The 23,989-nt window shown below is 31.8% G+C and overlaps 1 protein-coding gene and 2 pseudogenes across 1 annotated transcript; 2 read left to right on the top strand and 1 right to left on the bottom strand.

The window, feature by feature from the left end:
* Window positions 1-1,075: 1,075 nt before the first annotated feature.
* LOC120150422 (putative axial regulator YABBY 2) lies at window positions 1,076-4,548 on the bottom strand. Its single transcript, XM_039163111.1, has 6 exons — window positions 4,197-4,548; window positions 2,717-2,836; window positions 2,193-2,265; window positions 2,024-2,072; window positions 1,860-1,935; window positions 1,076-1,384 (listed from the first exon to the last, which is right to left on the bottom strand). Exons 1-6 carry the CDS (start codon window positions 4,263-4,265, stop codon window positions 1,271-1,273), a joined length of 501 nt encoding a protein of 166 aa, XP_039019042.1. The 5' UTR covers window positions 4,266-4,548; the 3' UTR covers window positions 1,076-1,270.
* A 4,286-nt stretch (window positions 4,549-8,834) lies between these two features.
* Window positions 8,835-12,968, top strand: LOC120150569 (annotated as a pseudogene).
* An 8,405-nt stretch (window positions 12,969-21,373) lies between these two features.
* LOC120150570 lies at window positions 21,374-23,989 on the top strand (annotated as a pseudogene).

The following is a 23,989-nucleotide window of genomic DNA, read 5'->3' on the forward strand; positions in this document are numbered from 1 at the left end:
ATAAGTCTATAAACATATATAGCTTTATCTTAGCTGTGATATGACAGTCCAGTTTAGTATTACATATTTTTCAAAAAAAGAATTTTAAAATATCCACCATTTATATTTATATACATCCAAAATACCACCTTCATGATTTGACATTACAGATTCTCTACTGTTTGTTTCTTTCCCAACAGACGAACCCCACCTTCATTTACAGCCCCCATTATCACTTCTCTGGTAAAATATAGCCCTTCTCTTTTGCTTTTGCTCCGCTGGGTACTGCACCATGCAAAAAGGACCCCCATTTTCTGCCTTTTTTCTTTCTTTCGAGGGTATCAACAATGGACAACGGTCGTGCTTCGTTCAACTTCATTTTTTTTCATTGGTTGATGCCAGGGTTTCCATGACCTCAGCTTGACAGAAGCATATCTAAGCGTTTTCCTTTTACTACATTTGCTCTGGGCTTAATCCTCTTTTTATTAAATGAACATATATATATATATATATTAGTTATAAGTTAGGGTTATACATGAAAGTGAGAAGACACAAAATCATTAAGGGCTAATTTAAGCATTGATTAAGTTTGATTCACTTAAACCTAACGAGACAGTGATTGATGTTAACCAATCCTATAGTGGCCCTATTAGCTTTGTTGACAACACATCTAAGGTTTTTATTACCATTGCTCTTGCTTCCTTAGTCTTCAATTTGATTATGAAATATATCCAATTGGAAGCTTGCCATAAGGAGAGAGAGAGGGTGACAAAAATGAAGTAAAAGGAGAGATTTCATTCAAAGGCCGTTGGGGTATTTTAGGGAAAGGAGGTAAGCACGGTGAAGGAAGAGCATAGGGTCATTAGTCCCTTGAATATTTGTAGGGTTCTGTTGGCCAAACCCCAAAGCACTGTAAAACTTGTTTTTGTGCATTCCAAGGTGGTGCTTTTACTGTCCTCAATGTATGTATTGTGATAAACACTGCTGCATGATTTCAGTGCCATCAAATTCGGTGAACAAATGCTTTTTAACGATTTGATTTAAGCTCTGAACATGACAGGTTAATACATGCGAAATAACTCTGCATTGTTGGCTAGATACAGTAGAAGGTGGCCATTATTCCATGGGATTGTTTATTTGAAAATATGATCAACATATATAAATGCAATCACTAGAGTAGAAAGAAACTACATCTAATGGATAAAATGTGGAAAACCAACACACATTTAGTAATAAACATATGATGATGATGATGATGAGTGGCTTCTACTCAGAGGGATGCCATTGCGTTTCAGTGGTACCCATTAGACTTTTGAGGAACCTGATCTGCAAATCCCTGGTCAGCTTTTGATTGCTTGTTTCCATCTGGCATTAGCCCAAAGTGAATCTGAGGAAAATGTGCCCACTGCAAAAACACTAGTGCTCTTAATTACTGCAACTATATGGTTTATTAAATTTTCTTTCAAACTCAACCAACAACTAATTAGTTTAGTAAAATAAATCACAAGATCCCATAAGTAAGATTATAGTTCGAATCTTGACATTATTAATAGAAAATTTTGGGTTTGAATCTTGACATTATTAATAAATAAAAAAATTGAGTTCATATAGATTTTATGCACTATAATTGAATTGGAAGAATATATTATTATAGTATAATTTTAAATGAAATTTATTTAAAATAATGTCATAATCTTATTAAATATCAGCACATAAAATTATATACCATCTATATATGAAATACAAAGTCTAATAATAGTATGAACTACTATAACAAACTAACTAGAACTAGAAATATCTACTGTAAAAGAATTATTAATGGCATATAAAAGCAGTAGTGCCTATATATCTACTGCTAAAATGTTAAAAAAAAAACTTACATTTTTTGCTGCTGTGCTGAAAGCTTCCCTGTGGCTGATGTCTGGATTAGTAGACTTGATCCTTTGGATTTCCTCTCTATTAAAAGAAATAACCCAGAAAAAGGAAACTAAATGAGAGAGAGAGTTTATGATCAAATTACCATTAAAATTTGGGTTAAACTTACTTAATGAACCTGTTATATGCAGAAGGAACACGTTGTCTCTTCCCAGGTGCTGCATTTTTATATCATACAGTTTAATCAAACGTTGTAGGCACTAGGCAGTTGACTTTGTTTTGTCCAGTGAAATTGAATGATTATATATTATATGAAATTGAGAAAGAGAGAGACTAACGGCGAATAGGGAGCATCCTAGTTGCTTCATGGCCTGCAGAAAACTTGTTGCATTTGGAAGGCGACCCACATTCCTTATTATCCAAGAAATATTAGCTTTGAAACAACAATGATTTTGTTTCATAATATTGTATCTTATAGGCTAAAAAGGTTAGGAACCTATAAAATAATGGCACAATAACAAAAAAAATATTTTTAACGTTTGATTAAATAATCATTTTAATCACTAATTTTTTTAGAACATTTAGACCCAACGTCTCATTTTGGGATAAAAAGACTTGAAAAACATTAGTTAACAAACGGTAACACTCCAAAATAGGGATATTTTTACCATAAAATAAAATGTTAAAGGTTTTTTTCCCCTTAAAATTAAATGTTGATAGCCAATATGCTCTAAAAAAAGAATAAGAGATAAAGTGATTTTTTAATCAAACATGTTTTTTTTTCCTAAAATAAAATGTTAATGATAAAAAATAATTATATATATATATATCATCCCTTGCCGCCAAAAGAACCTGAAAATACCTGAGCATCTTGGATGGGAACTGTTTGAGGAGAGTTTCCCATATTTACAGACAGCAGATTAGCACAATGCCCACATCTAACAGTCACCAGATTGAACATGCTGTTGCTTGGAACACTAACCTGCATAAAAGGTTACCATTTCTGAAATGTTAATGGTTACTGCAAAGAATCCATTGAATGATTTTAGTGGTAAACGACAATGTTGTTATTCTTAGAGTACTTGATTTCGAGCAACTGTGTTTACAAGGTATGAATTATATCATATAATAAGAAAAATTCTGAACATATATTATATTATAATCACTCATACTATTAAAATAAGAATGGCTACTACATAGAACTGGTAAAATGCAACAATGTCTGAAGCTTTTGAGCTTTCTCAGCTAATCAAGCCAATCCTATTTTTCTCTTTTGGTCATACAAATTAAGAGTTGAATCTGCTAAAACAAATGCAAACCCTAAGTGAAAAATCAAAGTCCCAAGCCTCATATCTGTTTAGATCCCATACATTTTCCGTACAAAGTCCCTAGATCTTCCATATGCACACAAAATGCCAAACACAGAAGTTTCATAATGTAGAAGCATAAGAGAAAACATGCATTAATGAAGTAATATATGTACAAGCCTCGAGTGGGAGAAAGAGAGAGAGAGAGATGAAAAGAACGTGACCGGAACGGAAACCATAAAGGCCAGGCCAAAAGCTATCAAAGAATGTCATTGAATAAAGAAAAAAGAGAGAATTCATGAATGGTGATTGATTTACGGATTACTTAATTTGTGCAGAGCTTAGGATCTTGCATTTTAAATGCGTTTTCTTGTTGGTTTTCAAAAGGGGTTTGCTTAACATTCCTGGGAAAATAGTTTATGGCTACCCCATGATTTCTCTCTTAGAACCCTAAGCCAAGCCTACCTGTTTAGTTCTCTTGGAAAAGCATTTTTTTTTATCACCACAACAAGTCTTTGGGTGTTTTTGTATCACTTTCAACAGCTGAATTAAAATCATTTGGCCAAGCTTTTCATTTTCTTGTTCATGCAAGATCAATCTTTGAAAGGGTATTCCCAGTAAAAGAAAATTTCCTTTGGCCTTCTATGATGCTTTCACTGTGCACCGCTTCAGCTTGTTTTAGATGGGAATTCTGGATCATGTGCTGGACACTTTGAGACAAAACTAGACTAAAATTTCTCATAAAATATGAGTTCAAGTTAAATCAAGCAAAATCTCACGATCCTTCAACCGTGAACCATGATAGTTAAAGTGGATTTTTCTCTTTTTACAGAAAAAGGGCATTTTCCAAGTTAAATCAAAGAAAAATCTCCCGCTTTGTTCTTCATGAAAACAACCAAAAATAATTTCAGCTAACAAAAGGGTAAACACTGAAACAAGTCAGGCATGCTAAATTCAATTCCTTTTAACAAAAAAAGAAGAAAAAAATGCATAAACAGATACAGAAATATATAGTAATGGAATTCAGTGCTGTACCGCTAAAATGGTGTTGCAGAAGTTGCAGTGAACATACCAAACACGTTCAGATGTCAAGACCATTGACATTTTTCTTTCTTTCTTTCGGTTTCTTAAGTACTTTTCTCCCTAACTATATAATATTCCCCAAGAACAAAGGAAGAAAAAGAAGAATAAAAATGGATCAAGGTTGAAGAATTGATGAACAGAAGAGAGAGAAGATAGTACGATGACAAGGAACAATAAAATAAATGGGTTTTGATCGTATTTTATATGAATTTAACTATAAGAGACAGAGATTTTGAGAAGTGTACAAAAAGATTATGATATGACAAGTCTAGTCTAATCGGGACAGAGAGAGGGAGAGAGAGACGGAAAGTAATGAAGTAAATATGGGTAGCAAGGGGAGGCAAAGGACGGAAACAAATGGAAGTGAAGGCGACGATATTAGTGCTTTCCAATGTTTTATACAAATCGAGCAAACAATAAACATCATACTTACTCAAATTTAATTTTTTTTAAATAATATTTTCTTTTATCATCGAGATCATTTGATCGATTTAATCTTAATATATAGTAGTAGATCTAAAAATATTTTTCAGAATAGACACATATGTATTGATAATATATATTTTTGTATAAGGGAAGACATCAATAAAATTCCAAAGAAAACACAATTGATAAAATGAACAACAAACATAGAGAAATTCAAATTTAGGTTAGACACGTGTTCACTCTGAAATATACATGCACCCGCACCGTTGATATATCTTTATTATAGAAAACATGATTTGTATGTATTTTTAAGGTTTAATTATGAATTTCTTCGGGTTACTTTATAAAAATTAAAAGAATAAATATTTTTATTTTTATTTTTATTTATTACAATTTGATTTTATTGATGGGAGAAGTAGAGTTGTGGGGATGTTTGACAGTTAACCCCTTTTGATTTGTATAGAGATACATAAATGGTCGTTTTATAAAAGATGTAGAGATTAAATGATATGAAAAAGATCATGAATAGTAAGAAAGGCTGAGAGAGAGAAAAGGAGATTATGTTCCGTTTGCATGGTGGTTTAATATGTCCTTAGTATTATGTCAGGCCTAGGGTGATAATAACTATTTTTAGGTCGACATGGGTGAGTAGACTTGGATGTCATATAGTGGATTTGATTGGTAATGAGATTTACATCGATCGTATTAAGTGATTGTAGCCATTTGAAGGATATAAAACTCCAGAGACCTCGATAGGTGAAGAATTGATAACGAATGTATAGTTTTCCGGAAGAGGTACAACATTTATACTCCCTTGATTGAGGGAATGTCATAAAGTGACTTGAATCAAGATTCGTGAAAGAAGACATTTATTCTCGAAAATTAATGTAATAACTGATTTCAAGCGACTGATGATAGTATGTTTTAAATAAAGTTGGAATATGCTCTTTTTCGAGCCCTGACGCTGGGGCTGCTTTGAGGGAAAATCATGTCTTTAATCTATAAATAACTATGGATGATCTGATTCCAAATCTGAAAAAAAATTACGGATATTCCAATTTCTAATTCAAAGATAACTCCATGCTAGAGATGTAGCGAAGGATCTTGACATTCTTTTATAAATTTATCCAAGTCCATACCATCGATTGTTATCAAAATATCTATGAAAATAAAGAAGGTAATTTTTAAAGTAGACAACTATGAACTGAAGCAGAATTGTTTTAAAGTCTATATATATACAAAGATTAATGAGACAATGAAAGAATTGAAACAGAGGAATGTAATGCTAAATATGTAGCGAAGGATCTCGACGCCGTAAAAAAAAAAGTAATAGAGCAAGCGACAGCATCTAAACTCTAACACTCTCAAATCCGACCTTTATACACCATTGAATTTGCGAATGTCCAGGCATTGCGCTTACTACTGCTACACCCTTCTATTCATATGTGTCACGCTTGTCGGTCCGCCAATGCGGCTGCTCACTCCCACTGTTCTACATCTTTATATTTTGATTTACGATGCTATTTCTGATTAACATATTATAATATTTCATTCCCCAAAAAAATATGAGTGACAATAAGGTATTATATATTGATACAAACAAAGGAATATAGTATTGATACAAATTTAATATTTGTCAAATATAAGTTATATATAGATAATATATCCAGTAATAGATATTATGGTGCTCCATCATTTGCAAATTTGAAGTTGAAGACAATCATTCAAGAATTCCGACTTTCGCTTTAATGACAGCTTATACCAAGACCAGATAGCCAGCAATCGGAGCTCCACCTAACACTATGTGTCTATGTCTATCCTTCACAAAAAACAAAAGGGTTGTTTTGTGTTCTTTATTACTTGGGAAATAGAACTCATCAAGTTATTTTAGCGTAAAACAGAATATTCTTTTCTTAGAAATCTTGCATTCGAACAGATGTATCTGTAAATGTGTATGTATTATCAATTACGTAAGAAAATTTAAACCGATAATACCTTATAATCATCTCAAACTATTAAAAAAAATAGTCGGGAAAATAACCCGTTTGGTCTTTTGGGCACCCAAGTTTCAATAAAGGATTAAACTTCAGCTCAAAAGTGATCATTTTGTCTCGTTTTTCTCAAATTTTGTAGCGATGACGCCAATTGGAGTTCTTGGGATGGTGAAAAGTGGAATGCTTTTGCTCGTGCTTTGTGCAATAGCTAAGTTTTCAACTAATTTCTAATGGGTATTTTTGTTGCAGAATCGGCATATGTTGACATTCTTGCGTACTGGTGGAAATTTCTATGAACAATGTGAAGTTTCATCAGCCAGGGAAAATTTTTAACTTTCCAGTTATAGTTCTTTCATCGGCATATGTTCTAACCCTTTGATATGTAATAGTTGGATATATGTTATATGCGGACTTAAATACTGGTTGATATATGTTATATGTTAAAGTTCCGGACAACGTCCGTACAAACAAAGACGGCGACTTTTGGGTTGTAATTCACTGTCGAAGATCCATGTACTCTCATATACTAGGATTATACCCAAAACTAAGGAAGTTCATTCTAAAGCTCCTTATCTCAACAAAGGTTCATTACCTGCATCAGATCAGGTGTAAGCTGCATGCACAAGCCGTCAAATACGGCTAGGATGGAAAGCTTTTACAGGTTCTAGAGGATAGGGAAGGAACAGTCGTGAAAACGATTAGTGAAGCCAACGAAAGAGACGGAAAACTTTGGCTAGGGGGAGTGTTCTCATGCCCTTTATTGCAGTTTATGATCTGGATTGATTTTGGCAAGTCTTTTAGGCTTTCAAAACAGTAGCTTTGGGGTTCTGAATGTTGCTTCTTCTTACATTGAAACAAAAGAAAACCAACAAGGTATTTAGGACAAAGTATTAAGAAGAAACAACAAAATCACAAAAGAATTACAACTTTTGTTAGTAAATTACAGAGTCAGATATTTAGAAGTGCATGCTTAGTTGATACATGATGAGGCAAAAAAAGAAAAGAAAAAGTGATTGGATGAATGAATTAAAAGGCAGTGGTAATTGGCAAATTAGCCCTTACAGATGCAAAAATATATGCTAAACATTGAAAGTAGAACCAGAAGCTCATATACGTCTTGAATATCCAGAACCTCCACATTTCTTGCAAAGTATCAATCCTGTAATGATACCAGCGATTGCGTTAAGGCCGAAGAGGCTCAATCCAACAGCTTAAGGTTTCATAAGTCATCAATTTACAAACATTACTCCAACACTGAATTGCAAGAGCACAAAGGATGCCATAGGCAGAGGATAAAAGTATTGCAATGCAATGCTGGAATTCGAGTGTCAGATCTCCTAGGATGCAACGCATTTTAATGATGGCTACAAGAATTGTGGATGGTCTGAGTAGGGAGATGGTGGTCTAACACGGTTCACTATTTCTAGATCGGATCGAGAGCTGTGGCTGATGGTCTGGAGAAAGGATGGGTATGCCTACTCAGACCATCAACAAGAACCAATTCTGCTAAGCCTGAGCTATGCCATTTTAAGAAATCTTACCTGCACCTTTACACACCCTACAATCGATCATCTTACCATCTTTACAAAAGACACATTTTGTACCTCCTACATCCATCATCCAAAAAAAGAAAAAAGAAAACTATTATCAACTTGTTGCATTTCCTGAAAAAATCACATGTTCTTTTACATAAAAAAGGATTCTATGGGGATAGGAACTTGATTTAACCAAGCAAGCACGGCAAAGGGTGCCAAATTTTGGTTAAAATAACAATATAACAAGAAGGAATTTAAAGTGCGATTTCAGTTGCATTTAACGCTATTGTGGACATAATAGTCCTTGCAGATATTACGGTCCTGCAATAACAATTTCAGACGATACCACTACTAACTATCACTATTCCAATAATTCACAGCTATTTAAACCCATGATAACAAGGGTACAGCCATAAAGAAACAAGCTATAGTTTCCTCTAAACATTTGATTAAAAACAAGAGGGAGAAGAAAAAGAATTACCATTTCCAGCACAGCGATCACATGGAACAGGATCACCCTGTAAAACCCACCACAAAAAGGGGGAAACAAAATTTAGTCCATCAATTAATGCATTAAAAAAGGATGAAGGGTATATGAAAAGAGGGAAATACCTTGAGGCCAAGAAAGAGGGAGAATGGCAGCCAAAACACTGATGGTGGCAAGGAAGTTTGGGTGTCTAAGGGCTTATCAAAGCCGTGAGCAACAAAACAGGGTGGAGAAAGAGCCTTGCGGGTTGATACAAAAGCTTCCTACGTTTAGAATTTTTGGTACGGGAGTGTTGGGAGGTTCGTGCTTTTAGGGACAGCTGAGGGAGGAAATGGTCGAAGAAGAAGAAGAAGAAAAGGGAGAGGATAGGATTGAGGGATGGAAAACAGAGGGAGGCCATGGATAGCAAATACATTGATTTTGTTCGATACTTGGATTCTTTCATTGCCCTTTTTATGGCAAGACAGATTTGCCCTTTTTCTGTATTGCTGAATCCAAATTATATGAGTATAAACTACATAGATAGTCCTTCTATTATAAATACTTCTCTATATAATTATAATAAAAAATTGAGGCTAAATTATATATTTGACCACTTAATTATTTATTTCTCATTTTTACTTTAACCATCAATCTTTTGATTTTATCAATTATCACTTAACTATTTAAATAAGATCAATCAAGCCACTTGCTCTTAATACTTGAGGAAAATGTTGATAAAATAGTTAATAAAATTGATATGATTACATATATAGTCCTTTAATACTCATATATTTATTAATTTAATCCTAATTTTAATTTATTTAATTAAATAATTTTTTATCCAATTAATTAATGATGAATGACCGATTTATTATAAATCGATAACGTTGGTGACTAATTTATTGTTTTAAGATTTAACGAGGAAAGCAAATATTTACTCAAATATTAATAATTATTTTTTTAGTTTACCCAAATTTGACTTATTTTTTAAAATATAGAGCGTATGTAATATCTATTAAAAAATTATAATATAAAATAATATTATTTATAATAATATTTCTAATATTTAAATTCAAAATATTAAAAAATAATAATAATTCATTATTATTAATATCACTAAAATTTAATATTATTTCCTTTGTCAACAATTACAAACACCCTTCAAATAAACGACAGTTAGAACTTGAAATCTGAAAAATAAAAAAAATAATAAAAAAAAACAAAAACTCTTTTGAATTACTACTTTCTACAGTATCAAATAACTTCAGCCATAGCTTCTTTAAACCTTAAATCCAAGTTTCTTCAATGTCCTCAAACCCTTTCATTCTTTCCTTTTGTATCCTGTTTTCCATCCCAATCCTCTTTTTCCTTGGCCCAACTTTTAACCCTCAGCCTCTGCACCTCATTTCCGCCTCCGATGAAACTCGACGACCTCCATCTCTTCCACCGCGCCACTGCCCCTTCCTCCGCCTCATCCCACCTCTCCTTATCCTCCCTCCTCCCCTAAATAGCTTTCCTTTTCTTGACAACACCGACCCCATTTCCTCTCCCTTTGGGATCGCTTCTTTCGACACGCTAATACTTCACTTTACAACATCTACGTCCACGCCGACCCACCGTCAACATAACTCGACCCCCGCCGGGAACCCTTTTCGCCGATCGCTTCTCCCAAACGCCAAACGCCAAACGCACTTTCCGGGCTTCGGCGACGCTTATCTCCGCCACACGACGCCTCCTTGCAACCGCAATACTCGACGATCCCGCCAATTATTACTTCGCCGTCGTCTCACAGTATTGCATTCCTCTCCATTCCTTCAATTACATCTACCGCTCCATTTTCACCTCCAAAAACTTAGATCTAACATCAAACTCTGATCCCGACTCGTCCGGCTTGACTCAGTACGATGTCTCAAGCACAAATCTTACATCGAGATCATATCTAAGGAACCCAGGTTTGGAAACGGTACGTAGCGCGTGGGCGCGCCGTGATGATGCCGGAAGTGCCTTTTGAGGAGTTCCGAGGTGGATCTCAGTTTTTTGTGTTGACTCGGAAAGACGCGTTAATGGTGTTAAAAGATAGGACGCTTTGGAGGAAATTTATGTTGCCATGTTTTCGAGCCGACGAGTGTTACCCGGAAATTATTTCCCGACTTTGTTATCAATGCAAGATCCAAAGGAGTGACTGGCTATTCATTGACTCGGGTTAATTGGACGGGAACTGTTGAAGTGCACCCATATGTTAAGCCGAAAGAAGTAACGCCTGAGTTGATTTTTGAGTTAAGGAAATCGAAGTACTCCAGTTCTTACTTGTTTGCTCGGAAGTTCTCGCCTGATTGTTTGAGACCCTTGATGCATATTACTGGCTCCGTCATTTTCAGTGATTGACATTCTTCCTGGTGAGTAACCATCCTTTTAATTGTTTTCCTTCTTGGGTGAGTTTGTGTAGATTTTGAGTTGGCATTTGAAATCTTTATGGCAGATTTTTTCAAGTGGTACATCTAGATCATTTTTGTATGAGAATCTGGCATGATCTATAGGTGAATGATAATTGATACCGTCAAATGTAAGTTTTTAATTCAAACCAAATTGGAATCATTATTGGGGATGCATTTGATTCTGACATTCATTGTTTCCTCTTTTGGTTTTGTTCACTGCTATTCTTTTACTACATTTGCTAGTTTAGAATTGACTATTTGGAGAAGCTTAGAATGCATTTGAGCTTGATGTTCATTTCATAGCCTATTGACAACCTATAGACTAAACTGTTCGAGCCCAAGTTCTCTAGAGAGAACAAATTCACTTTCACTGGGCTCTTAAATTACACTTTTGAGTTTTGACTAATTATGAACCATTTTGGACAACAACCAATTTTATTGTGATGAGTTTTTGGGGATATGCATATCCAAGTTAGGGAAGAAGTGAGTTTAGTCTAGTTTGAACTTGGGGTCCTCTGGTTCTTTTAGCACTGGTTTGAGAGGTTAATGCTAATTCTGCCTTTGCAATATTGGGGATTGTGTGCGGATATGAATTCGGGCTTATAAATGAAGCAAACCTTGTACATTTTCTTGCTTTTCTGCTCCGGTGAGAGAATTTGCTTGGTATTTGTGTACGGATGTCATTGTCTCGAAGAGATCGCTGTGTTTACTCATGCTTGTGTATTTCTCCATGCCCTTGGGATATAGATGCTTTTTGAAACCTAATTTTGCAACAGTACAAGGATTGAATGTCTTGGTTTTAGATTCTTCATCTGCTATGTGTTTTTATAGAGATAATGGACTGACTGGTGCTGCCTTTTCACAGGTGGAGAGTTCTTTTTTTTTAATCTTTTTTGAGGATGTATCTAGCTTGGAGCACAAGTTACAGGGCAGGAATGGAGAGGGGTGAACCTCTAAAATTTTAAAGGGAGAAAAGATTATCAATATAAAATAAAAAATGATATATATGATAGTTGGAAATTTTCAAAGGAACAACTACTGTCAGCCGCCCCTGGGCTTGAAGAGGCGTAAAAAGTGCCCACAACCAAGTTATAACCCCCCCCCTCAAGCTCCACATTGACAAAATCATTTGAAAGACAAAAGGGGGCATAAAAAAAATAGCTGCAAAGGACTGGTGCTTTTAATGAAGTAGTAGGCAATAGATCATTAGGTTTTTGTCATATTCTTGTGTGATTTGTACATATTATGGAATGGAAATACAGCAATCAAATTCTAGCGTTGTTCCTGATTGAGGCAGAAAGAAAAAGTGTTGGGATCGGATTACAACTTTCTTCTTTTTGCCTATAAAGCCCTTATCACCCCAAATAAATCGGCAGCAAGCATCCTGTAAAACCCCCCAAATCAGCCTTCACCAATCAGAGGGCCGGCTAGAAGAAGATCGAAAAATAACCCTGCAAGAAAGGGAGAAAAGTGAGAGAAGCACCAACGAGCGGAAAAGAAGAATCTGATTCTTTCGGCTGGTTGCATCTACGATGATTGGGATGTGAATCCGAGCGGAAAAAAAAGAATCTGATTCTTTCGGCTGGTTGCATCTACGACGATTGGGATGTGAATCCGAACAGTGAATGATGAGCAACATACTTGAAACTATGACGATCCAACGACAGATCGGACAGGCGAGTGTCAAAAGGTTTATGACTGATTCGTGTTCTTTGTAGCATTTGGACTCTAGGGTCGAGATGCAATAGTCGGTGAAATTTGGGCTCTATCAGTTACCATCGAAGGTGTTGGACATTGATCAGGCATGACGAGCAATGACAAACGATCGATTTTATAAAAAGAAGTCAAAAAGAATCCATTAGTAGAGGGGGAAGGGGAAAAAAAGAAATTAAGAAAAGGGGTTTAAAACGGTTTTTTTAACTCTTATTCAAACGATGTTAACTTTTTTTTTATATAGTACGATATTGTTTTTGGGCACGTTCGTGCCTGACTCGGATTCGAGGTTAGAATCCACATCTTGAGAAATTATTTTTATGGTCGTCTCAGGTTTTCTTCCATAATTTCATTTAGTTTTTCTTTCATTTATTTATTTTTAATTATTGTAATTGTTCTTTAAAACTTTATTTTAGAGCAATTTACTCTCTGATCTTTGTTCTGATTTCGTATTAAGTGAGCATGTTTTTGATTTATTTCATTTAACCATAATGTATATCTATATTTTATATGTATTATTTATTTTATTTTATTTATATTAATGTATTATATCTATTATTTTTATAATTTAAAATTAATAAGATATATTTATTTATTTACACCCAAGAATCATTAATTAAATTAACAATTGAATTCGTTTTTTTTTTAAGACAACATAATTGATGGTATTGAAAAGACATTGTGAGTGCTAATCATAAATCTTTTAGCTTTATTTGCTTTATTAAAATATGATAGAAACCTCCTAATAAGATCAAAATAAATTAGAAACTAAGGTTTAGCCTAGACAATCAAGTTGTGATACATTAAAAATCTCATAGATTTTTAATAATTTTATCACAACTTGATTTGATGTGACTAGCGAAAATGTCATCCAATCCTATCATGACACATGTCATAATATGGATGGATGATTAAATATATTAAATTAATGGTTTAAATGCGTCATTTTCCACTTAAAATTATATCATTTTTATCGAGTTGACACTTAAGTATTTTTCGGGATTTTCCCCCTAAAGTATAAGTGTTCATTTGTCCCAAACCGTTAACTCCATCGAAAAACACATGGTAAATTATATATTAGTCACTCTACTATTTATGTGGTTTATTTGAGTACCCAACTTTTTTTCCTTCAAAATCATCACTGAACTTAAGCTTTGTTACATTTTGGTCACCCAATATTCAAACTTTTTAATTTTAATCTAAGAATCATTTATATATTTTTTTACTCGACACATAAATTAAAATAAAGTAATATAATAAGATAAAATGAACACATATAAAATTGTATGTAATTAAAATCTATTAAAATAAATATTTATTATTTATTTAATATATCATAAATGAGAATTGCACAACGTACGAGAAACACACTCACCCACCTAGTGTAACACTTTTGGAAATATATATTGTGCCTAAGTATACCTACTCGACAGGGATTGGGGTAGCTAGAAGTCTTATAATCCCATGCACCAAAACTAATTTTTAATTGTTCTCACATACATCATCAACAACACTATAAAAAATTATGAGTATAAAATATAAAAATCAATTTTTTTTTTATAGTTATGAGGCTATTTTGAAATAAAAAATATATTAATTATATTTTAAGAAATTAAATACATATTTTTCAAGTGTTTTATGAAACCAAACAAAATCAAACTCATTGTTTTCGTCTTATTTCTTTCTCGACATTCCTTCATCATATTTCTCTTATCTTCACCGTCATTTGCACTGTGTACACCACCATCGATTGATGTCTTTTAAGTTTTTTTTTAAAAAAGTTTCTTTTTGGAGGTATTTTTATTTTTATTGGTTTAGTTTTTTTTCCAAATATTTTCCCTTTTATTTAATTGTTTGAAAACTTAGATCTTACTATGGGAAAGCATTTATAAAAGCCCCGATTCCAGCTTATTTGAGATGGATTTCTTTAGACTTTGGATGCAATTTTAATAGCTATTTTTTGCTTAAATTTTGGTTTGGTTTCAACTTTGTTGTTGTTATCAATTATTTTTATTATTTTACGTTACATATTATTTGCGTATATAACTTAATTATTATTATTATTCATTGTATAATAATTTATTGAAAAATAAGAGAATTCTTGTACATTAATTTTTTTAAAAAAAATTGAATCAAGTTGGGTGATCAAAACCTAACAAAAACTTGAGTTTAGTGATGATTTTGAAGAGAAAAAAAGTTGGGTAACTCAAACAGAACCGCTTAAAATAGTGGATTAACTAAATATGTAATTTTCCTCGTGTTTTTTGATATAGTTAACGGTTTGGGGTAAACAAGGTAACAATTTATACTTGGGGGGAAAATGTCTCGAAAAATACTTTAGAGACACTCTGTAAAAAGATAGTTTAAGGGGCAATGGTGCATTCAAGCCTAACTTAATTTAAAATAATAATCAAAATGATAGAATATGTAAATAATGAGGATTAAATGTATAATTATACAAATTTTATTAACTATCACATCCACTTTTGTTAAATGTTACAGCGGTGGTTTGATTTGTATAATTTAAATAGTTGGTATGATTAATAAAATTGAAAGATAGATGTTTGATGCTGAGGAAGCAATGTTGAAACTCTACTGTGAGAGGTCTCAATTAAAAGATGGTCACACGGTTCTTGTTTTAGTGACCAAATTGTCACTTTTGAAACTTAAGTGGAGAAAACGATAATTTATTCAAATATTAGTGACCCTTTATGTTGTTTACTTTTTAAATTTTATATATTCACTGTGTCACGTAAGAAATCCATTAAAGGTCTAACGACATGTAACTCTTAGTTATTACATCTTAATTAAAATAAAACGAAAGTGATCAAATAGTATAAAACTTAAAGTATAGTGATTAATCCTGTAATTTACCCTAGAAAAAAAATAAAATAAAATCTGGAAAGTAAGTTGAGACATAAAAATCTATGATTTATAATGATCCACTCTAACTCAAACTAGATTTATTTATTAAATAGTTTAAATTTCTTTTATTAAATAGTTTAGAGTGGTTACAATTTACAAGGAAATACCAATTTAAATTTCTTTTAGATTTTGATGATGTAAATACATTATATAATTACCACTACTCGAATTCGAGACTTCTAGGGAGGCCAACACTCCCTTTATCCATCAATATCACTTAATGAATTTTTAATTAAACTATACTCGATAGTTAATATTTATTTAATTATCAAAATGTAATAGAAATTATAAGTACGAATTTCTACGACACAATATCCTTACAATTTGCTTTATATAAAAGCAAAATAAATTTATGAGACAAAATATTTTCAGTAATTTTCAAGTATTAGATTAGTTCAACTGTTCAAATCCTTTATTAATTAGTATTTAAGATATGAGATAATATCTCCTTATCCGTGAAAGTTAGATCTTGAGATATAATCTTTAAAACCGACGGTGATAAACGGTTAATTTATGAAATTTGTCATACTCTCGTGGAAAGTTTTATTAAATTAACAGTTGGAAAGTGTGATTTTTTTTTGCCTTTTCGGTTTTAAAATTTTATTTGATTAATTCAAATTGATCTTCGTTGTATATTTGATTTTGGTGGGTGAGTCTCAAACAGATATTTTCTGCATACATAAAGATTCGAACTCGAGACATTACTTAAGCGATATTAAACTGCTTACGACTTGAACCAATTTCTATTGGAAAGTGTGATTTTTTTATCGTTACCTAATGATTAGAATTTTCAAAATCAACAATCATCTTAAATAACTCGTTATGTTCACACGAATTCTTTTTTTAAATTTTAAAATAAAATAGTAAATAATTATTTTTATTTCAAAAAAATAAAATTTTATAAAAATAACTCATCACATTGATGAGATGAGTTCCTAAAAAATAATATAATATTAAAACCCACTGACCTGAGATCACTAAAAATATAGACGGCAGGCTAATTAATTTTATCGCACATGATTTTGCCACCAAGGCAACTTCTAATGTTGTCGGTAATCACAAAAACTAATTTCACAATATTTTTTCTTTTCAGATTTGTGTCATTCAATTATTTTGTCGAAACATAAAATATTAATTGACCAAAAGCTTACATATTTCACAAATCAATAATCTTCCTACATCATATTTTCAACGACTATTTTTCCTCATTAATAATTTTAGAGTGAAATGATCAATTAGTATAATTAATTTACTTTATATTTTGTAAATTTTTGTTGTATTTTTTTATTTTTTTTAATAAATTTAAATATTACTATCATTTCAAAAATACTTATTTTATTAATATGTGGTAAATACAAGACAATATATGTTCAAAGATAATTTTCAACAATTTCACATTAAATGCTCGTATCTCTACATTTTTAGTGCTCGAACTCGGAACTTAAAATATACATATTAAATAAGAAAGTTATAAGGGAGATGATATTTTTGAGTAAATTATGTGAATAACCCACCAATTATAGGATATTTTTTAATGCGTCCTTAGATTATAAAATATTATAAAAATATCATTCAAGTTATAAATTATTAAAAATTTATAACATATTATTAAACTTGTTAAATTAATTGCAAATATAACTTGTTCTAACTTTAAAATGATATTGAATTTTATTGAAATAAAAGAAGATACAACATTAATAATGCAAGTAATCAATCAAAGAGAGAATTTTAGGGTATGAACACTAAAAACAAAACATAAAATAAAATAAAAAGAAAACAACGATTTAATAACAGTCTAAGCATTCTTTTGAATATGACGTTCATCATCCATAATAACCCAGTAATCTTCAATAGTACTTTTTGTCTCTATCAAACTAGATGCTTTAGAAATGATGAATGAATGGCGAACGAAACAAATCAAATTTATATACTACTTTGCAAAATAAATTAAATACATCGACAAACAACTACAAAATGGAATCTAACCACTAAAAGATTACCGACAATCGTAAATCATATACGTCTAATGTGAAAATTTCTACATGATCGCATATCTACCATAATGGTAGGCGAATAACGTATCACAAAAACAGAGTAAAATATACCACAAGAGCATAGTTAAAAATTTCAAAAAAAAAATACAGATAAAATATGTAAAATATGTGAAAAGTAAGAAGTCAAATAAAAGAGATTTTTATTAAAAATAAAAATAAAAATAAACTGAATAAAATAATAAATCAAAGTAAGATATAATAATACAATAATAAAGATGATAAATAAAAGCAAGATATGACAATACAATAATAAAGATGAATATTTACCGTCGATAATCAATGTCGAAATTTATGTTGTTACTGACAAAATCAAAAGAAAGGAGAGAAGATTTGTAGAGAAAAAGAAAGAAAAATAATAGGATTTTTTCAAGCTAATCACAATTCTAACTAAACAAACAAAAATATCACATAAATAACATATAAATTATTACGTTGAAGTAAATACATATATTCCTAACCCACCACAAGGAATCAAGGATAGCTGTAAATGGCACACGCGGACCATTTTAATCGAGTGGGCAGCTTCTAAGTGGGCTAGTTGTCTATGTATCTGATTTTTTTTTTGTTCAACAGTTGTCACGGTCCCTGATATGAATGAATTAGTACAGCTTCTTGCTTTCCTTTATTATAAAGGGTAAAGTATAGTAATGGTCACTGAACATTTCTGAAGCTTGCATTTAGGTCCTCCACCTTTTAAAACTTGCAATACAGTCCTCCAACATTTATTCCGTTTGCAATATGGTCCCCCAACTTAAATCACTGTTAGAAAATTAGGGTAAATTATATAAACGGTCATTGAACTTTTCAGGCACTTGAAGTTAGGTCCCCAACTTTTAAAACTTGCAAAACAGTCCCCCAATAATTTTATTTTCTTATTAAATATAGATGTATAGAAAATATAAATGATTCATTTTATATTTAAATGTATGAATCATTTATATTTTTGATATATTTTATTTTTCTTGTATAAACTAGTATTTAAAATATGTTTATATTTTAATCAAAATATTTCAATATACGAATAAAATATATTTATAAATGTATATTTATATTTAGATGTATAAATAAAAAAATATATTCATATATTAATGTATGAATCGTTTATATTTTTTGAATATTTTATTTTTAATAAGAAATTAAAATTATTAATTATATTAGAAATACTCAACTTAAGATTATATATATAATCATGAATTATAAATATGAAAAATATAATTATTAAATTTAGTTTAAAAATATATAAATCTTAATTTATTCTTTTAAAATATTGTATCAACTAATATTTAAAAAATATTAAATCTATCAAACAATTTATCAAATATATATTTTTTATTGTAAAAAAATATAATATTTTTCCATCATTTATTGCTTTCAAATTTTTTGCCGAAGTTCAAATCTCATTATTTCCATTTTCCATTATATTCTTTTTTTCTAGCATTGGTCATACTATTAGTATATGTATTATTGCATATCTCTTAACACAAACGATGGTGTTAGCTTAGTGGCTCTACCATGTATCTTTCATTTGCGTGACTCAGGTTTGAGTTTGCCCAAGACCCAAATTTTACTTCTTTGTAACTTAATTTTCTTCTAATTAGGTGGTGACATGTGTCACCAATAACATATATCATGATCATATGTTAACACATGTCAGATCCTGGTTAAATGATTAATTTATTAAATTTTATTTAATTTAGGACCAAATTGATAGCATATATAAATAATTAGGTGGTGACATGTGTCACCAATGACACGTGTCATGATCATGTGCTAACACATGTTAGATCCTAATTAAATGATTAATTTATTAAATTCTATTTAATTTAGGACCAAATTGATTATATAAATAATAAAGACTGAATGTATAATAATGTCAATTCCTTTTAACTGCCACTTCATCATTTGTATCAATTGGTAACGACTAGTAGCTTAGTTGAAACAGTTAAATAATTATGTTGTATGATTGATAAATTTAAAAGATCGATGACAAAAGTTAAAAGGGCTAGATAGTTAAGTTGTCAACCTAGTAGTTTACACTTTTGTTTATACGTCAAAATAACATTTTATAAATTTAAAATTTGAATTATTTTAAACCTTTTCTATATCCTAACTACTTTTTTTAATTAAAAAATTTCTTCAACAGATAAGAACTATACTATTATATTTATATAAAAAATACGTATCACATGAAATAAGATGAAATTAAATAATAATAAATATGACATAATTGAATTTAATTGAATTATTTTGGAATTTAGGGTTTAGAATGAAATTGAATTACTTTGGAAATTGGGGTTTAGAATGAAATTGAGGACTGCTTTGCAAGTTTTAAAAGTTGGAGGACCTAAATTCAAGTGTCTGAAAAGTTAAATAACCTTTTATATAATTTACCCTAATTTCTAATGGTGATTTAAGTTGGGGACCATATTGCAAACGGAATAAATGTTGGGGGATTGTATTGCAAGTTTTAAAAGTTAGGGAACCTAAATGCAAGCTTCAGAAATGTTCAGTGACCATTACTATACTTTACCCTATTATAAAAATATATATATCTTTGTGTCACCTAAATACTGACTTTTGGCCAGCTAATTAATGTTGAAAGGACCCTGAACGTACCCAAATCAAAGTCTCCTTTTCAATGACGTCTCCATTGATTCAAGGATAAATTACATAAATGATCCTCTATATTTGAATGAGTTTTTCTTTTCCCATTGATATTTCAAAAGTAATAATTTGTTCATTAACATTATCGATTTATAATAAATTGAGTACTCGTTGTTAATAATCATTATTAGAATAACGAAATGCTAATGTGTCATTAAATCGACTAATATGGTGTTATTTGACCACGTGAGAAAATCACATTGATTGATTGTTTGACTCTCCTCTATTTTATTTTCTTAAAGATTATTTTCCTTCCTCCACAATTCGGGTTAAGGTACAAAAAGATCCCGTGGTGAATATAGGTCAATGATGGATGCGTTCAGCTCGAACTCACCTTCCACAATGGTCTTCGGCTCATCCAATAAACTATCCATGCACTCCCATGACTGGTTAAACTCAAGCACATTTATTTTCAAAGTAATTTGGTGAATCGGGCTACCTCACTGTGCTTTTTCACAAGCAACCACATCAAACGTTAATAAAAAATAAAAGGGAGTTAAACAGTTGCTCTCATGTGGTTAAACGGCGCCACATCAATGGGCTTAACGTGCTACATCAGTATTCTTTTACTTTATTAATGACTGTTAATAGCGACTAATCAATTTATTATAAATCAATAATATTAGTGACTAAATTATTATTTTTAAAATATCAGTAAGAAAAAGAAGAAATTTATTCAAATATCAATGACTATTTATATAGTATACTCTTGATTGAACTTTCTAGGGCACATTGTTTTTTCAAAATGACAACCTAAGATGCCGAACACCGTGTTCCTCCTTTTTATTGTTCTTTTGTCCTCTACTTGCATTTTCAACCTATAAATATATGATTCCACCTACAGCTTCTTTCATCAAATTTTATTGCTCCTTGAAAAACGAAACCCCATTTGATTCTCCATACAGTTTGTAACAATGGAGGCCAATGCAGTAGTAGTAGAAGAGCAGTCGCCATGCAGGCGGCGGTGGGCGGTGGTTAAGGAAACGGCGGCGAAAATAAGAAGAAAGGTGGTTGAATTTCCAGGGAAGATAAAGAAAGTAGCACAAGACGATCCTAGAAGAATTGTACATTCGTTTAAAGTTGGATTAGCCATCACACTGGTCTCGCTCTTCTACTATTTTGATCCTCTTTATGTTGGTTTTGGGAGCTCTGCAATGTGGGCTGTTTTGACCATCATCGTCGTCTTTGAGTTCTCTGTAGGTAATAAGCTTTTCCAATACCAGAGTGATGGAATGCGTTAACTAAGTCGAAATTTAGTTGTGAATTTGTTTTTTTTTTTTGTTTGACAGGAGCACCCTTGGAAAGGGCTTAAACAGAGGGTTGGCAACATTTCTAGCTGGAACACTGGGATTTGGAGCTCATCACTTAGCTACTTTGCCTGGAGACAAAGTTCGGCCTATTCTACTGGGAATCTTTGTGTTCATTCTAGGTAAAACAAAAATGCATACGTTGAGCATACATTAACATATAGGGTAAACTACACAATTGATCATTTATGTTTAAATTTTGTATAATTTTCTTCCCTAACTTAAAAAACATAATATTTGATTACATTCGTTTTCATTTAATTAAGATTTGATCAGTTTAATTTTTATTTAATTAATATATGATCACTGAGAGTTAACTACAATTATAACTTTAACGGATTGCTGATATGGTAAAATATATTTATAAAATTAAAAAGGGTAAACTGCACAAATGCTCACTAATATTTAAATAAGTTTTCGTTTCCAAATTAAAATTTCAAAAAGTAACAAATTGGTTACTAAAAAACCATTGTTCAATGATGTATTTGATGTTTTAGCGACCTATTTGTTATTTTTGAAACTTCAATGGGAAAATGAAAACTTGCTCAAACATTAGTAACCATTTGTGTAGTTTACCCTTTTAATTTTATAAATTAATTCCGTTACATCAACAATCCGTTAAATGTCTAATGAAAGTTAACCCTAAGTGACTACATCTTAGTTAAATAAAAACGAAATTGACCAAATTTTAATTAAATAAAAATGAAAGTGACCAAATATTATGTTTTTTTCAATTCAGTGAAGAAAAATATATAAAACTTAAACCAAAGTAAGTGAAGTCTGAAATGAAAATTTTGGTTGATATTTACAGCAACAACAGTGTCGTTTGTACGATTCTTTCCACGAATGAAGGCAAGATACGATTATGGGCTGCTTATATTCATCTTAACGTTTTGCTTGATATCGGTTTCGGGTTATCGGGATGAAGAGGTACTTGAAATGGCGCATAAAAGAGTTTCCACTATTCTTCTCGGTGGCTTTACCGCTCTTTTTGTCTGCATTTTCATCTACCCCGTCTGGGCTGGCGACGATCTTCATAGTTCTGCTGCCAACAATCTTGAAAAGCTTGCAAGCTTCTTAGAAGGTACTTCCTTGGCTCTAATGTTATATAAGCTTATGTCAAGTCCAATGGGCTCAAGATTAGAATTCTTTTGCAAAAGAAGTTACATTGATGTGATTTTGCAGGTTTTGGGGATGAATACTTCACAAAATCAAACTAGAGAGAGTCAAACAAAGCATCAATGCAAGGATATAAAAGCATACTCAATTCAAAACAAGTTGAAGAATCTTTGGTGAGTAGGAGAACTATTTAGATATAACTTCAATGAATATAGAAACAGATGCATAGCATAAATAATTTTATGCTAGGGAACAAACTTATAAAATTTCATACTGGACCACAGGTTAATTCTGCTAATGGGAACCCCGACACGGAAGATTCAAGTTCCGTCATCCCTGGAAACAATACCTGAAGATCGGGAGCCTCACTCGACAATGTGCTTACAGAGTCGAAGCTCTTAATGGCTGCCTCGACTCTGATGTTCAGGTACTAAACACACCAGACAGAAGTTCATATCCAAAATGTCAATAACATCTGCTGATTTTTAACATTGCAATTACAATCTTCTACAGGCTTCACCAGAAACCTGTGGAAAATTTCAAGAAACATGCACGGAATTAAGCTCGGAATCAGGGAAAGCCATGAAGGAATTAGCATCAGCAATCAAGACAATGAGTGCACCATCTTCTCATTGTGCACACATCGTGAAAGCGAACAATGCAACCGAAAAACTCAATTCGTTGCTTAAAACACGGTTGTGTGAGGACATGGATATGGTGGAGATTCTAGCAGTGGCGACGGTTGCTTTGCTGCTGCTCGATGTTCTTGCTTGTACTGAAAAAATTTCGGAGTCGATTCATGAATTAGCCACTCTAGCTCATTTCAAGAATGAAAAGGATGGGAAACAAGAGTTAGATAAGCAGAAACAAATGCAGCAAAGTTCTGATAACATTGATTTAAATCATCAAGTTATTACAATCGAGTAGCCTTTAACTTGAGGGAAAAACCCTATTTGTAAATTGAATTGAGTACCGGCGGTAATATTTGGGTTGCGATAGTTGTAAGTGGTTCATCATCTTTAGTTTGAGTGATGAGTCATAGTCATATGAAGAACCACGAGCTGAAAACAATAAGAAGTCTAAAGTTGAGGGGAAGAAAATACT

This window comes from Hibiscus syriacus, unplaced genomic scaffold (assembly GCF_006381635.1).
Source record: "Hibiscus syriacus cultivar Baekdansim isolate YM2019G1 unplaced genomic scaffold, ASM638163v2 tig00111022_pilon, whole genome shotgun sequence".
Classification (NCBI taxonomy): domain Eukaryota; kingdom Viridiplantae; phylum Streptophyta; class Magnoliopsida; order Malvales; family Malvaceae; genus Hibiscus; species Hibiscus syriacus.